The following is a 13,756-nucleotide window of genomic DNA, read 5'->3' as shown; positions in this document are numbered from 1 at the left end:
AGTGTGTGTGAGTGTTGTCTTCACTGGAGTGTGTGTGTCTTCTCAGTCTTCAAGTCACATCCCTGCCATGTCCAAACACAAACATAGATGCATGGAGTACCTGGCATCGGATCCTAACGTAGACTTCTTCCAACCCTGCCTGGAGTAAGTCCTCCCAGCATGCACTGTTGTTTGAGAAGGCAGACAGTTAGGAGAATGGACTGATGCTCTTGTTGACATGTTCAGAGAATCCCACGCGTACCTCAGCGGAGAACCTTTCCAGCAGTACCAGAGGAGCATGTACTTTGACCGCTTCCTTCAGTGGAAGATGCTGGAGAGGTCTGTCAGCCATTTTAATGATTGATGTCGTGCTCTTCTAACTTGCATCCAACTTGTCCTCAAGGAGGCCCATCAACAAGAACATGTTTAGACAGTACCGGCTTCTAGGCAAAGGAGGCTTTGGAGAGGTAAGGTGATAGTTCTTCTTTCTCAATAACACTGGGCTAACACTGTAATCATGTATTTGAGGTTATTTACAGGGCATCGCTTTTTCCACATTTTGATATGTTATTCCAAAATGTAATAACCTCATTTTTGTTCGAAAACTCTAGAAATGTCCCTTAATGACAATGTAAAAACGTTTTTTTTGATTTAGCAAATCTATTAAAAAATAAATAAATAAATAAAATAAAAATCATAAATCACATGTACAGTACAGACCAAAAGTTTGGACACACCTTCTCATTCAATGGGTTTTCATGACTATTTACATTATAGATTGTCACTGAAGGCATCAAAACTATGAATGAACACATGCGGAGTTATGTACATAACAAAAAAAAAGGTGAAATAACTGAAAACATGTTTTATATTCTAGTTTCTTCAAAATAGCCACCCTTTTCTCCGATGACTGTTTTGCACACTCTAGGCCAGTGGTTCTTAACCTGGGTTCGATCGAACCCTAGGGGTTCGGTGAGTCGGGCGCAGGGGTTTGGCGGAGGTCAAGACACACCCGACTCATCGCGTAAATAAAAACTTCTCCCTATCAGTGTATTACGGATACGGCAACAGCAGAAGTCACACTGATTTGCAGGTATGTAATTTGTTGTGAGTTTATGCACTGTGTTGGTTTTGTTGTTTGAACAAGGTGATGTTCATGCACGGCTCATTTTGTGCACCAGTAAAAAAACATGGTAACACTTTAGTATGGGGAACATATTCACCATTAATTAGTTGCTTATTAACATGCGAATTAGTAACATATTAACTAGTCATTATTAAATACTTATTAATGCCTTATTATAACCCTCTAACCCTGGCTCTAATCATAACCCTAACCCTAACCAAATAACACTAAATTAAGTCTTTGTTACTTAGAATATGTTCCCCATACTAAAGTGTTACCAAAAACATATAACTTTGTCTTGAATTTGAAAAAAAAAACAATTTTATTTTTCACTAAAGGGTTCGGTGAATGCGCATATGAAACTGGTGGGGTTCGGTACCTCCAACAAGGTTAAGAACCACTGCTCTAGGCATTCTCTCGATGAGCTTCAAGAGGTAGTCACCTGAAAGGGTTTTCACTTCACAGGTGTCATAGTTTTGATACCTTCAGTGACAATCTATGTCATGAAAATAAAATAAAAGCGCATTGAAATGAGAAGGTGTGTCCAAACTTTTGGCCTGTACTGTACATGAGTGTTCACAGCCTTTGCTCGACACACCTTTGGCAGCAACAACAACCAATTAGGCCTGTATAACATAGTAGCTGGATAGAAACGATTTCTTAATAAGTTTGCCAACATGCACCTGAAAGACTCTCAGACCATGAGAAACAAAATCATCTGGTCTGACGAGACAAAGATTGAAGTCTTTGGCGTGAATGTCAGGCGTCATGTTTGGAGGAAACCCCCCCCCATCCATCCATTTTCTCCCGCTTGTCCCCTTCAGGGTCGCGGGGGGTGCTGGAGCCTATCTCAGACTTGGCGAATACCATCCATCCCTACAGTGAAGCATGGTGGTCAGCACCATGCTGTGGGGTTGGTTTTCAGCGGTGGGAACCGGGAGACTAGTCAAGATAGAGGGAAAGATGAATTCAGCAATGTACAGAGACACCCTGGATGAAAACCAACGCTTCCCATCCAACCCGATGGAGCTTAACGGGCGATGCAAAGAGGAATGGGCGGAACTGCCCAAAGATAGATGAGCCAAGCTTGTGGCATCGTATTCAAAAAGACTTGAGGATGTAATTACTGCTAAAGGTGTGTCAACGGCGTGGTGCGGTTTGGAGAGTGGCCGTGCCAGCAACCTGAGAGTTCCTGGTTCAATCCCAACCTCGTCACGTCCGTTGTGTCCTTGAGCAAGACACGTCACCCTTGCTCCTGATGGGTCGTGGTTAGGGCCTTGCATGGCAGCTCCCGCCATCAGTGTGTGAATGGGTGACTGTGGAAATAGTGTCAAAGCGCTTTGAGTACCTTGAAGGTAGAAAAGCGCTATACAAGTATAACCCATTTACCAGTGAATACGTGATTTGTTTTCAAAAAAATATGCAAAAAAAACCCCCATCACATTGTCATTATGTGGTATTTTGTGTAGGATTTTGACAACAAAAATACAGTGAGGTCCACAAGTATTTGCACACCCTGCAATTTTGCAAGTTCTCCCACTTAGAAATTAGGGAGAGGTCCGAAATGTTCATCATGGATGTATTTCCACTGTTAGAGACATCATCTAAAAAGATTGTGTGATTTGTTTTAATGATTTATTTGTATGTTACTGGGGTTCATAAGTATTGCACACATGAGAATCAGCAAGAATTATGACTCTCAAAGAGCTGTCAGTCTCCCTTAAAAAAAAGTCCTCCTTTACCCAACAACTAATCACCCACCCACCACCCCTTTGAGCTCATTAAAGTCACCTGTGCAGCCCAGTCAGTCAAGGTCCAACTGCTACCATGGGCAAGACCAAAGAGCTGTCAAAAGAGACCAGAGACAAAATTGTACAGCCCCACAAAGCTGGAAAAGGCTATGGGACAATTGGGAAGCACCTTGGTGAGAATAGATCAAGTGTTGCAGCAATTGTTAGAAAATGGAAGAGGCTAAACATGACTGCTAACCTACCTCGGACTGGGCCTCCATGAAAGATCTCTTCTCGTGGGGCATCAGTCATGATAAGAAAAGTGAGGAATCAGCCCAGAACTACACGGCAGGAGCTGGTGAATGACCTGAAAAGAGCTGGGACCACTGTTTCCAAGGCTGCTATCAGTAGAACACTACGACCTAGTGGTTTAAAATAATGCATCGTACGGAAAGTTCCCCTGCTTAAGTCAGCCCATGTCCAGGCCCGTCTGAAGTTTGCCAATGGCCATCTGGATGATCCAGAGGAGTCATGGGAGAAAGTCATGTGGTCAGATGAGACCGAAATAGAACTTTTTGGTATAAACTCCACTCGTCGGGTTTGGAGGAAAAATAATGATGAGTATCATCCCAAGAACACCATTGCTACAGTGATGCACGGGGGTGGAATCATCATGCTTTGGGGTTGCTTTTCCGCAAAGGGGACAGGATGACTGCACTGTATTAAGGAGAGGATGAACATGGTCATGTATTGTGAGATCTTGGCCAAAAACCTCCTTCCCTCAGTCAGAGCATTGACGATGGGTCGTGGCTGGGTCTTCCAACATGACAATGACAGCCAGGATAACCAAGGAGTGGCTCCATACGAAGCATATCAAGGTTCTGGAGTGGCCGAGCCAGTCTCCAGACCTAAATCCAATAGAAAATCTTAGGAGGGAGCTGAAACTTTGTGTTGATCGGCGACAGCCCCGAAACCTGACAGATCTAGAGAGTGGGCCACAATCCCTGTTGCCGTGTGTACAAACCTGGTGAAGAACTGTAGGAAACGTTTGACCTCTGTAATTGCAAACAAAGGCTTTTGCACTAAATATTAACACTGATGTTCTCATGTGTGCACATACTTAGGAACCCCAGTAACATACAAATAAATCCTTCAAAAATCATACAATGTGATTTCTGGATTTTTCTATTTAGATTGATTTAGATGTCTCTAACAGTGGAAATGTATCTATGATACATTTCAGACCTCTCCCTAATTTCTAAGTGGGAGAACTTGCAACATTGCAGGGTGTGCAAATACTTGTGGACCTCACTGTATATGTATTCATTTTTGGAATAAAGCTAACATAAAATGTGGAAAAAGTGAAGCACTGTGAATACTTTCCGGAAGCACCATTCACAATTCTAAGATGGCAAAACTAGATATAAATATTAGAGACTGAGTACAGAGCCCTGTGGAGCCCTACATGTCATTAGCAGCGTGAGAGAAAGGGTAAAACTGTTAGCATGATTACTGAAGTTCTGCCAAAATGTAAATAAGAAGGACCAAGAACAGAGCACTGGAGAACTCCACAGGTCATTAGTGTGAGAGGACATTCATGTTATTCTCCATCCAGTTAGCTGCAGGCGAGTACTTAGTAGCTCAAGCAAAGCTTTTCTGGTTCAGGTGTGGGCGTGCAAGGTTTGGGACACAGGAATGATGTACGCCTGCAAGAAGATAGAGAAGAAGCTCTTGAAGAAAAGGCGATGCGAGGCAATGGTGCTCAACGAGAAGGAGATTCTTGAGAGTGTGAAGAGTCGCTTTATGGTGAGCCTGATCAACCATCGACATTTTCTATCCAGGAAGTTTTCATCTAAAAATAGGGCGCTGCTCTTCCGCCTGCAGGTGAACTTGGCATACGCCTACGAGACCAAGCACGCCCTGTGCCTGGTTATGACCATGATGAGTGGCGGCGACTTGAAGTTCCATATTCACAAAAGAGGTGCAGCCGGGTTGTCTGCAGACCGAGTGTGCTTCTATGCCGCAGAGGTCTGCTGTGGTCTCATGCACTTGCACGCCAATTCCATCATTTATAGGTGAGTGCTGCTTGCATGCTTTGCACCACACCCTTTTTCACCTGAACACCGTTTGTCTGGCAGGGATCTAAAACCAGAGAACATCCTTCTGGACAAGGATGGTATGTAGAAGAGCTACTTTTATCTTTCCAAAAATAGACTCAGTGTGTCGACAAGGCGTGGCTGCAGGCATGTTCAGTTATACATATAACCACCGTACTCAGCACTAATTGTTGGAGTCCACGACAAGAAAGGAAACATACAGCGACAAACTTTTTTTTTTTCAGGACACATCAGAATCTCCGACTTGGGCCTGGCTATCAGGGTCGCTGAGGGTGCCCAGGCGAAAGGCCGCGTGGGAACTCTGGGTTACATGGGTCAGTACCACCTTCCTTAGTTCCCCATAGTGGGATAAAGGACAGTCTATCCTATCTCAATGGTCCCAATGACAAAAGGATATGGCACTCTGACGCCATGTGCATTGGGGATGGGGAGTGAGAATGGGGCTATACCCCGGTCCCCTGCTGATGGAGACACTTCCTGCGTGCAGCTCCGGAGGTGATCGTCCACAAGCACTACGGGATGAGCGTCGACTGGTGGGGCTTGGGCTGTCTCATCTACGAGATGACGTCGGGACAGAAGCTCTTCCGGACGCGGGGCAGACGCATAAGCAGGGAGGAGTTGGAGCACCAAATCCAGATGGAGCAGGAGGAGTACAGCGAACTGTTCAGCGAGGCGGCCATGGACATATGCTCCCAGGTCCCGTCACGCGTGCCTCAATGTCAGTGTTGTCGTGGAAACCAGCCAAATAACATGACCACGCTGTGTCTTCCAGCTGCTCACCAAAGACCCAAAAAACAGGCTGGGCTGCAGAAGAGCAGGGGGGAGAGAAGTTCAGTCGCACCCTTTCTTTCAAGAAGTCAACTTCCGGATGCTGGAGGCGGGGCTTGTGACGCCTCCATTTATACCTGACGCAAGTACTCAAGTCAATTTGTTCAGAGTCAGACCTCAGTTAGGTGACAGTGGTGTATGTGTGCAGCCCAGACTGGTGTACTGCAGCGACGTGCAGGACATCGACGATTTCCCCACCGTGAGGGGGGTCAGACTGGACAATAAAGACTCAGACTTCTACGCCAGGTTCAACACGGGCAGCGTTCCTACAGCGTGGCAGAACGAGGTTGCGTTAAGTTATCCTGAAAACGAGACACCGCGTTGTGGCGTTAAACTAAAAGGCTTTTCTTGACGCAGATGATCGAGACAGGGTGTTTCACTGAGCTGAATGTTTTCGGCCCAGATGGTGGTCGACCTCCAGACCTGATTCCGATTTCAGAGCCCACGTCCCCGACGAACCCGATGTTCCTGACGAACCCGTCCCCGGCGTCCCCGACGTCCCGACTTCATCACATTTTTAAAAAAAATTGTGAGTTCACTCTTGAGGCCTTGATATGAGTGTGTTCAACTTGCTGAGGGTGTCCTCTGTCCCACAGCTGCCGGCAGACGGCGAGGACACACTTAAGAGAACCCACCGCAACAAAAAATAATCAACACTTCTGTGATGTGTGGCGGACGGCTACACACTGCGTGTTCTGTCACTTTTCTATTTTTGTATTGGATGCCTCTCTTTCAGCCCGCAGCTGCATTTACAGTTTTGTGAGTAAACCATTTTAGGGAAGTCAAGAGTACAACAAAACTCCTTCAGCTTTATGTGGTCGGCCTGGAAAAGGTGCGAGCTAATTCTACTGGTAAACAAAATGTAGCATATTTTTATTTGCGTCCATTAAAAAAAACACAGCGAGAAGATGGCGGGAGCAGCAAGACAAACACGAAACACAACCCTAAGTGGACTGCATGTTGACCACGAATGCTAAGTCCAATAGTTGAGGAATGTTTTCTCATGTCACGCTAATTCAGTTTCTCCTTGAATGTATTGTAAATAAAAATGAACCAACTGAGTGTAAATATTTCTAATAAAGTGAACTGCCTGTTTTTACGGCTGTGTGTGCATGCGTATTGGCCTTTCTCCCGCAGGCGCTTATCCCTCCCACGGCGGGCTGCGTCGGCCGTCCACGTCGGTCTCCACATGGTAGAGCGTGTCGGCCAGCGTGTGCTCGATGACGGCGCCCCAGCCCATGTCGCTCATCTGGGGAAGGGGAGAAAGTGTTGAAGATATGAAGATCGGTGAAAGCCCCCCAGTCATGGCGAGCTCTTACCGGCTTGTAACGGACGTCTTTGGGCGGGTGTTTGAAATGCGGCCCGAAGTTGACGGACACCTGAAAAGAGAAAAAAGTCAAGTCATGTACGTAAAGGGCGGATCTTGTGTTAGAGGAGGTGGAACTGACCGTGCAGCTCTTGTAAAGAGAGATAGCAGGGAAGTAGATTCCTTCAAACAGGTTCTCAAAGGCCACGCCTTGACTCACACCGTTTTTATAGAACACCATCTGCAAATGTGCACAGTCAGCATAATCACCAATGTCCCAGTAGACTTCAATGATTTATTTTGCTCTCACCCTGCTGGGGCTCATGGCCTTCAGGCTCTTCTCCGCTTTGTCCACATAGTCCTTCTCTTCGAAATACAGGTAGCTCTTGAACTTGATGAGCGCCTACAAAACAAACTGTCAGAAAGGGCTGAGGTGCACAGTGGGACCGAGCGTCACCTTGTCCTTGTAGGTGTCCGGAAGCGCCCTGGCTGTCTCCGTGTCATCTGGCAGCTGGATGAAAAAGCCCAGCGTGTCTCCTTGACCGTATCCTGAGGAGTAATGTTTCCCAATGGACTGATGGAAGCGCGTACCCTTCTTGCTGCGCCACGAGTAGCTGAACTTGTCGTAGCCCAGCGGCGCCTGCAGGTTACCTTGGAATCAACACACGCAGCCTTAGAGGGCAAGCAAAGTCTCTGAGAGCAAGTTAGCGCAGGGGTGCCAACTAACCGAGCGGCTGAGACCAGCCGAGACGGGCCGCCGTCTCAGGAGGCATGTCGTCCACGGACACCTCAAAGTACCAGGCGCCTTTCCGGATGCCGTGAGAGGCTCGCACCATGGAGTAGCCCTTCTCGCCCGTCACGGTCAGGCGGTCGTCCGAAATCTTCAGCTGCGGCGCTGGAACGTGAACACGCGTTCATGGCCATCTTGCCAAAAATCAAGCTTTCGGGGTTGAACTTGAGACGTTTGCACCGACCTCGGTCGTGTAAAGCCAGCAGCACCCTCTCGTACAGGCACGCCCGGTACAGATCACCGGGGATGGGCTTCCCGGCCCAGCAGTCCAGCTCCAGTTTCTCCGGGTCGGGAGCGTGGGGGTCCGGTTCTGCCAGTATGTAACGGTAGCCATCTTTGTTGAAAGGGTGCTCGAGTGGGTACCCATGGGGGGGAAGACGCTGGGCTGAGAATAGCGGGTCACTGTGGAGGCAAAGCGGTACAAGAAAATCAGCATAATTTGTTTGACATAATACAAGAACCTCCAACCTAAAATATACCATACCATACCAACTTTATTTATAAAGCCCTTTAAAAACAACCACAGTTGAAAAACAAAGGGCTGTACACCACAAAGAAATAAAGGCAACGGACAGACTAAAAAATAAAATTTAAAACAGAAGTAAAATACACATTAAAAAAGCAAATACAAAATTACCCTAAGAACAATTTTGTTAGATAAAAAGCAGTTAAAAAATATCTTCTTTGATGGTTTCAGTTTGGTCTACGGTTGTACGGTATACCGGTACTAATAAATCACCACGCTACTAATGAATTAAAACAGTTACTTTACTACCTTTGAAAAATACAGGTACTTTTTTTTATGCCATATGCAATGTACTTTGTGGAGATTATTTCAAGTATCTAGAGACTTTTAATTACTTTTTGTTTAATTGTCTTTCTTTTAATTTATTTCGAACATGAACACTCTTACAGCATAATACATCACACAATTTCATATCATTTCTCTTTACATCATGTCCGAAAAGGAGTAGGAAGAAGCAAAGCTTACTTAATCCTACCCCTTTCCCACTTCAGAGCGTTTACAAATATATACATTCATTTACTGACCTTTTTATAGTAAAATGAAATCCGTGAATGAGTAATACAACAGTTTTGTAATATGTAATTAGTTAAGTCAGTCATTATTAACATACTGAGATGAAGAACATCTTATTTTCAATAAGGTTGAAAGTATTTCTCATAATTCTTCTTCTTTGTACTTTGTAAGCACTATTCATTTGAACAACCTCTTCAACTGGATCATATCAGTACAATGCTTAACTTCTTTACTTAATCCATTCCATCATTTAATTCCACATACTGATATGCTAAAGGTTCTAAGTGTTGTACGTGCATACAAATGTTTTAAATTAGATTTTCCTCTAAGGTTATATTTCTCCTCTTTAGTTGAGAAGAATTGTTGTACTTTCTTTGGTAGCAGGTTATAGTTTGCTTTGTACATCATTTTAGCTGTTTGCAATTTTACCAAATCATCGAACTTTAATATTTTTGACTGAATAAATAAAGGGTTTGTATGTTCTTTATATCCAACATTATGTATCAGTCTAATTGATCTTTTTTGTAAATCATTTTAGCTGTTTGCAATTTTACCAAATCATCGAACTTTAATATTTTTGACTGAATAAATAAAGGGTTTGTATGTTCTCTATATCCAACATTATGTATCAGTCTAATTGATCTTTTTTGTGAACACGGTTAACGAATGTAGCGCACATTTGTAGTAGTTTTTTCCCCATATTTCTGCACAATAACTCAGATATGGTAACACTAGCGAGCAGTAGAGAATATGAAGGGATTTTTGTCCCAGGACGTATTTTGCTTTATTCATTATTGAAATGTTTTTTGCCACCTTATGTTGTATATTTTGTATATGAGATTTTATTTATCAATTTAAAACAATTAGCAACAAATCTTGCATCTTTTCAGGTCTAAATCTGACCAATCTAAGTCTATGAGCACAAACTGATGAAGCCGACTCGGCTGAGAGATGAAACATCTTCCAAAGCAAACCAAACAGTCCAGTTGCGATTGATTGAATGTCCAGAGATTTTGTTTACATCTGCTTTCGGCAGTTAGTCTTTTTTTCGGTGGTTGAGTTTTCGGTACATCCCTTGTCAATAGTGCGCAAATAATAGGCTATAAATATCAATTCGTACTGTAATGACCAGCTGCTGTTAATGGTTTATAGTCCTGTGGTTTAGATTTGATGTCAGTTTTTCTCATGTTTGCAAACACAATGTGCATGCCTGAAAGTTATTTGGCGGAGAATGAGGATGTGTCGCCGTGTATCAGGGGAAGCGTGGGCTTTTACGGGAGGTAAAACCTGTTGAAATTGGGCCGTTTGTTATCCTAAGATTGGTGATAAGATGTAAAAATAGCATCGGCCTTTGTGTGATTTCTTCTGAGTGCTACAATATATTGTACTACTTGAATTTATTTTCCACTAAAAAAAACCACAACATATTTCTAAGGTGTGGCGGTAATGAAAATAGCATGATGGCATGCCACATATAATTGCATTAAGGAGAAACTCTAATTGCCTCCATTAAAGCAGATAGACTGCTTTTCTTTGTGTCTCAAGTGTTTTTATCAAATATCATCGTCAACGAGGCTAAACTTATTAAACACAGAGGAATGGAATAAGAAATGACCTTAGTTTAAATATTGGTAAACTGTCAATAGCACTGACCATAAATAAATGGAAAAATTTACAGTTAATACATGTGATTGGTATCTGCTGATGTTCAGTATCGGAATGGGCAGCATTAAACCTTGATTGGAACATTCCTAATAATTTTTTTATTTTTTTTACATGAAAAAACAAAAGCTTTCAGCAAATTGGAGAGATATAATACAGGTACAATTTCCTGCAATTCCTTTCTTGTTTTAAAATTGTACTTTTGAGAATTTAAAAAAAGTTTGAACTGTCCAAAGGTTTATCATAGTGAAGAGAAATAAACTATTGTATTTTGCAACAGATTTAAGACATTTTCAATATTTAGTTGTAGATTGAATCAAATCATGCTGAACCAATCTTATAAATCGAAATGGGTTTGGGAAATTGGTCATAATATCCAGGCTTATGCATGATTGCGTAGAGGACATCGCAGGTTAGCATCAGCATGAGCTAGCAGGCTAACATCTACAATGCTAAATATATCCTGTGGTGTACCCCAGGGATCAATACTAGGACCAAAACTTGTTCAATCTTAATATAAATGCCATTTGTTAAGTTACAAAAGATTTAAAGTTAGTATTAATCGCGGATGATACAACAGCGTTTTGTTTAAGAGAGAACACACAGAAGCTAATACAAATAACAGAAGAAATGAACCAATTAAAAAAGTTAGTGTTACCATATCTGAGTTATCGTGCATAAATATGGGGAAATAACTACAAAAGTACACTTCATTCATTAACCGTGTTACAAATAAGATCAGTTAGAATAATACATAATGTTGGATATAGAGAACATTCAAACCCTTTATTTATTGAATCGAAAATACTGAAATTCCACAACATAGTGAAATTGCAAACAGCTAAAATTATGCACAAAGCAAACTATAATCTGCTACCCAAGAATGTACAACAATTCTTCTCAACAAAAGAGGAGAAATATAATCTTAGAGAAAAATGTAATTTAAAACATTTGTACGCACTTACAACACTTAAGACCTTCAGTATATTAGTATGTGAAATTAAATTATGGAATGGATTAAGCTAATACATCAAACAGTGTACCACTTCAAGAAACTCTTCAAAGTTAAAGTGTTTACAAACTACAAAGAAGAAGCATAAAACATTCTGAATTTATTTCATCCATCCATTCATTTTCTAGATACTTTTATTTATCTCACCATATAAAATATAACGTATTTTTAATGTTATTACTTATGGAGTATATTGTGAATAAATTGAGAACAGGAAGTGAACAAGTTTTAGCAACTGCTATGTAAAGGAAAAGGGGTCGGATTAAATAAGCTCTGCTTCTTCCTACTCCTTTTCGAACACGTTGAATAGAGGAACTGGAATGTCACACCCCGTGATGCATCATGTTGTATGCATGCATGGTTGAAATAAACTCAAACTCAACTCAACATACCTCCGAGTCCTCTTGGTGGCTCCTGCAGTGGCGCCCTCTTGCTGCTGCTGCTGCTGCTGCTTACGCTTGGCTCCCCTTCCTTTTCCAGCCACCGGAGCTAGGGCGCCTTTAGAAAACACCACACGAGCAAGACTGCTGATTATAACCGCTAAAAAATAACCAAATGTGAGCCCTTTGTAATAAAAGGTCCCCCTAAATTCTACCTGCAAGATTACTTCATGACTGTTACATGATCAGAATCCGCTTTATTGGCCAAGTATGTTTAACACACCAGGAATTTGACTTTGTAGACAAGGCTCTGTTTATTTAATGCAAGAAACAAAGCATAAAAACAATGCAAAACTGAGCGCATACATACACACACACACAAAAACAGTGAAAGCAGGTTAATGGTGCAGTGTTCACGTGGACAAGGCAGCAAGGGGAATTAGTCATGAGGCATCTCCAAACACTAGCAGCTTTTTCAGCAAAAAGGTCACGCTAATTCACTGATATGGCTGAAAGCCCCTTTAACACCATGCATATTGTATATCAGACCTGGGCAATTGTTTTGACTCGGGGCCGAGGGCCACATAGAGAGAAAAAAAATGTGTCTGGGGGCCGGTGTGTATAAAAAAAAATATATACAGTACAGGCCAAAAGTTTGGACCAACTCATTCAATGCGTTTTCTTTATTTTCATGACTATTTACATTGTAGATTGTCACATCAAAACTATGAATGAACACATGTGGAGTTATGTACTTCACAAAAAAAGGTGAAATAACTGAAAACATGTTTTATATTGTAGTTTCTTCAAAATAGCCACCCTTTGCTCCGATTACTCCTTTGTACACTCTTGGCATTCTCTCGATGAGCTTCAAAAGGTAGTCACCTGAAATGGTTTTCACTTCACGGGTGTGCTTGAAGCTCATCGAGAGAATGCCAAGAGTGTACAAAGGAATAATCAGAGCAAAGGGTGGCTATTTTGAAGAAACTACAATACAACACCTGTTCAGTTATTTCACCTTTTTTTGTTGAGTAACTTGTGTTCATTCATAGTTGTGATGTGACAATATACAATGTAAATAGTCATGAAAATATAGAAACCGCATTGAATGAGAAGGTGTGTCCAAACTTTGGGCCTGTATTGTATATATATATATATATATAGATACACTACCGTTCAAAAGTTTGGGGTCACATTGAAATGTCCTTATTTTTGAAGGAAAAGCACTGTACTTTTCAATGAAGATAACTTTAAACTAGTCTTAACTTTAAAGAAATACTCTATACATTGCTAATGTGCTAAATGACTATTCTAACTGCAAATGTCTGCTTTTTGGTGCAATATCTACATAGGTGTATAGAGGCCCATTTCCAGCAACTATCACTCCAGTGTTCTAATGGTACAATGTGTTTGCTCATTGGCTCAGAAGGCTAATTGATGATTAGAACACCCTTGTGCAATCATGTTCACACATCTGAAAACAGTTTAGCTCATTACAGAAGCTACAAAACTGACCTTCCTTTGAGTGGATTGAGTTTCTGGAGCATCACATTTGTGGGGTCAATTAAACGCTCAAAATGGCCAGAAAAAGAGAACTTTCATCTGAAACTCGACAGTCTATTCTTATTCTTAGAAATGAAGGCTATTCCACAAAATTGTTTGGGTGACCCCAAACTTTTGAACGGTAGTGTGTGTGTATATATATATATATATATATATATATATATATATATATATATATATATATATATATATATATATATATCTGTAAAAATCTGCTGTACAGA

The 13,756-nt window shown here is 41.8% G+C and overlaps 2 protein-coding genes across 5 annotated transcripts in view; one reads left to right on the top strand and one right to left on the bottom strand.

The window, feature by feature from the left end:
* grk5 (G protein-coupled receptor kinase 5) overlaps positions 1-6,873 on the top strand; it is a 16,806-nt gene extending 9,933 nt beyond the window's left edge. For all 3 annotated transcript variants that reach the window (XM_062030800.1, XM_062030799.1, XM_062030801.1), the window contains 11 exons: positions 47-144; positions 226-318; positions 383-446; positions 4,501-4,641; positions 4,720-4,910; positions 4,974-5,011; positions 5,177-5,266; positions 5,440-5,648; positions 5,725-6,066; positions 6,138-6,309; positions 6,377-6,873. In XM_062030800.1, the coding sequence (XP_061886784.1) occupies positions 47-144; positions 226-318; positions 383-446; positions 4,501-4,641; positions 4,720-4,910; positions 4,974-5,011; positions 5,177-5,266; positions 5,440-5,648; positions 5,725-6,066; positions 6,138-6,309; positions 6,377-6,405 (1,467 nt within the window). In that variant the 3' untranslated portion in view covers positions 6,406-6,873. The remainder of the gene's footprint in view (positions 1-46; positions 145-225; positions 319-382; positions 447-4,500; positions 4,642-4,719; positions 4,911-4,973; positions 5,012-5,176; positions 5,267-5,439; positions 5,649-5,724; positions 6,067-6,137; positions 6,310-6,376) is intronic.
* ash2l (ash2 like, histone lysine methyltransferase complex subunit) overlaps positions 6,642-13,756 on the bottom strand; it is a 20,048-nt gene continuing 12,933 nt past the window's right edge. For both annotated transcript variants that reach the window (XM_062030797.1, XM_062030798.1), the window contains 8 exons: positions 11,982-12,087; positions 8,061-8,278; positions 7,814-7,981; positions 7,544-7,737; positions 7,397-7,489; positions 7,229-7,327; positions 7,100-7,159; positions 6,642-7,029 (listed from right to left, as the gene is read on the bottom strand). In XM_062030797.1, coding sequence (XP_061886781.1) covers positions 6,922-7,029; positions 7,100-7,159; positions 7,229-7,327; positions 7,397-7,489; positions 7,544-7,737; positions 7,814-7,981; positions 8,061-8,278; positions 11,982-12,087 — 1,046 coding nt within the window. In that variant the 3' untranslated portion in view covers positions 6,642-6,921. The remainder of the gene's footprint in view (positions 7,030-7,099; positions 7,160-7,228; positions 7,328-7,396; positions 7,490-7,543; positions 7,738-7,813; positions 7,982-8,060; positions 8,279-11,981; positions 12,088-13,756) is intronic.

This window comes from Entelurus aequoreus, linkage group LG21, assembly GCF_033978785.1.
Source record: "Entelurus aequoreus isolate RoL-2023_Sb linkage group LG21, RoL_Eaeq_v1.1, whole genome shotgun sequence".
Lineage (NCBI taxonomy): Eukaryota > Metazoa > Chordata > Actinopteri > Syngnathiformes > Syngnathidae > Entelurus > Entelurus aequoreus.
The sequence above is the reverse complement of the archived record's forward strand: the minus strand, read 5'-3'. Positions and strand labels throughout refer to the sequence as shown.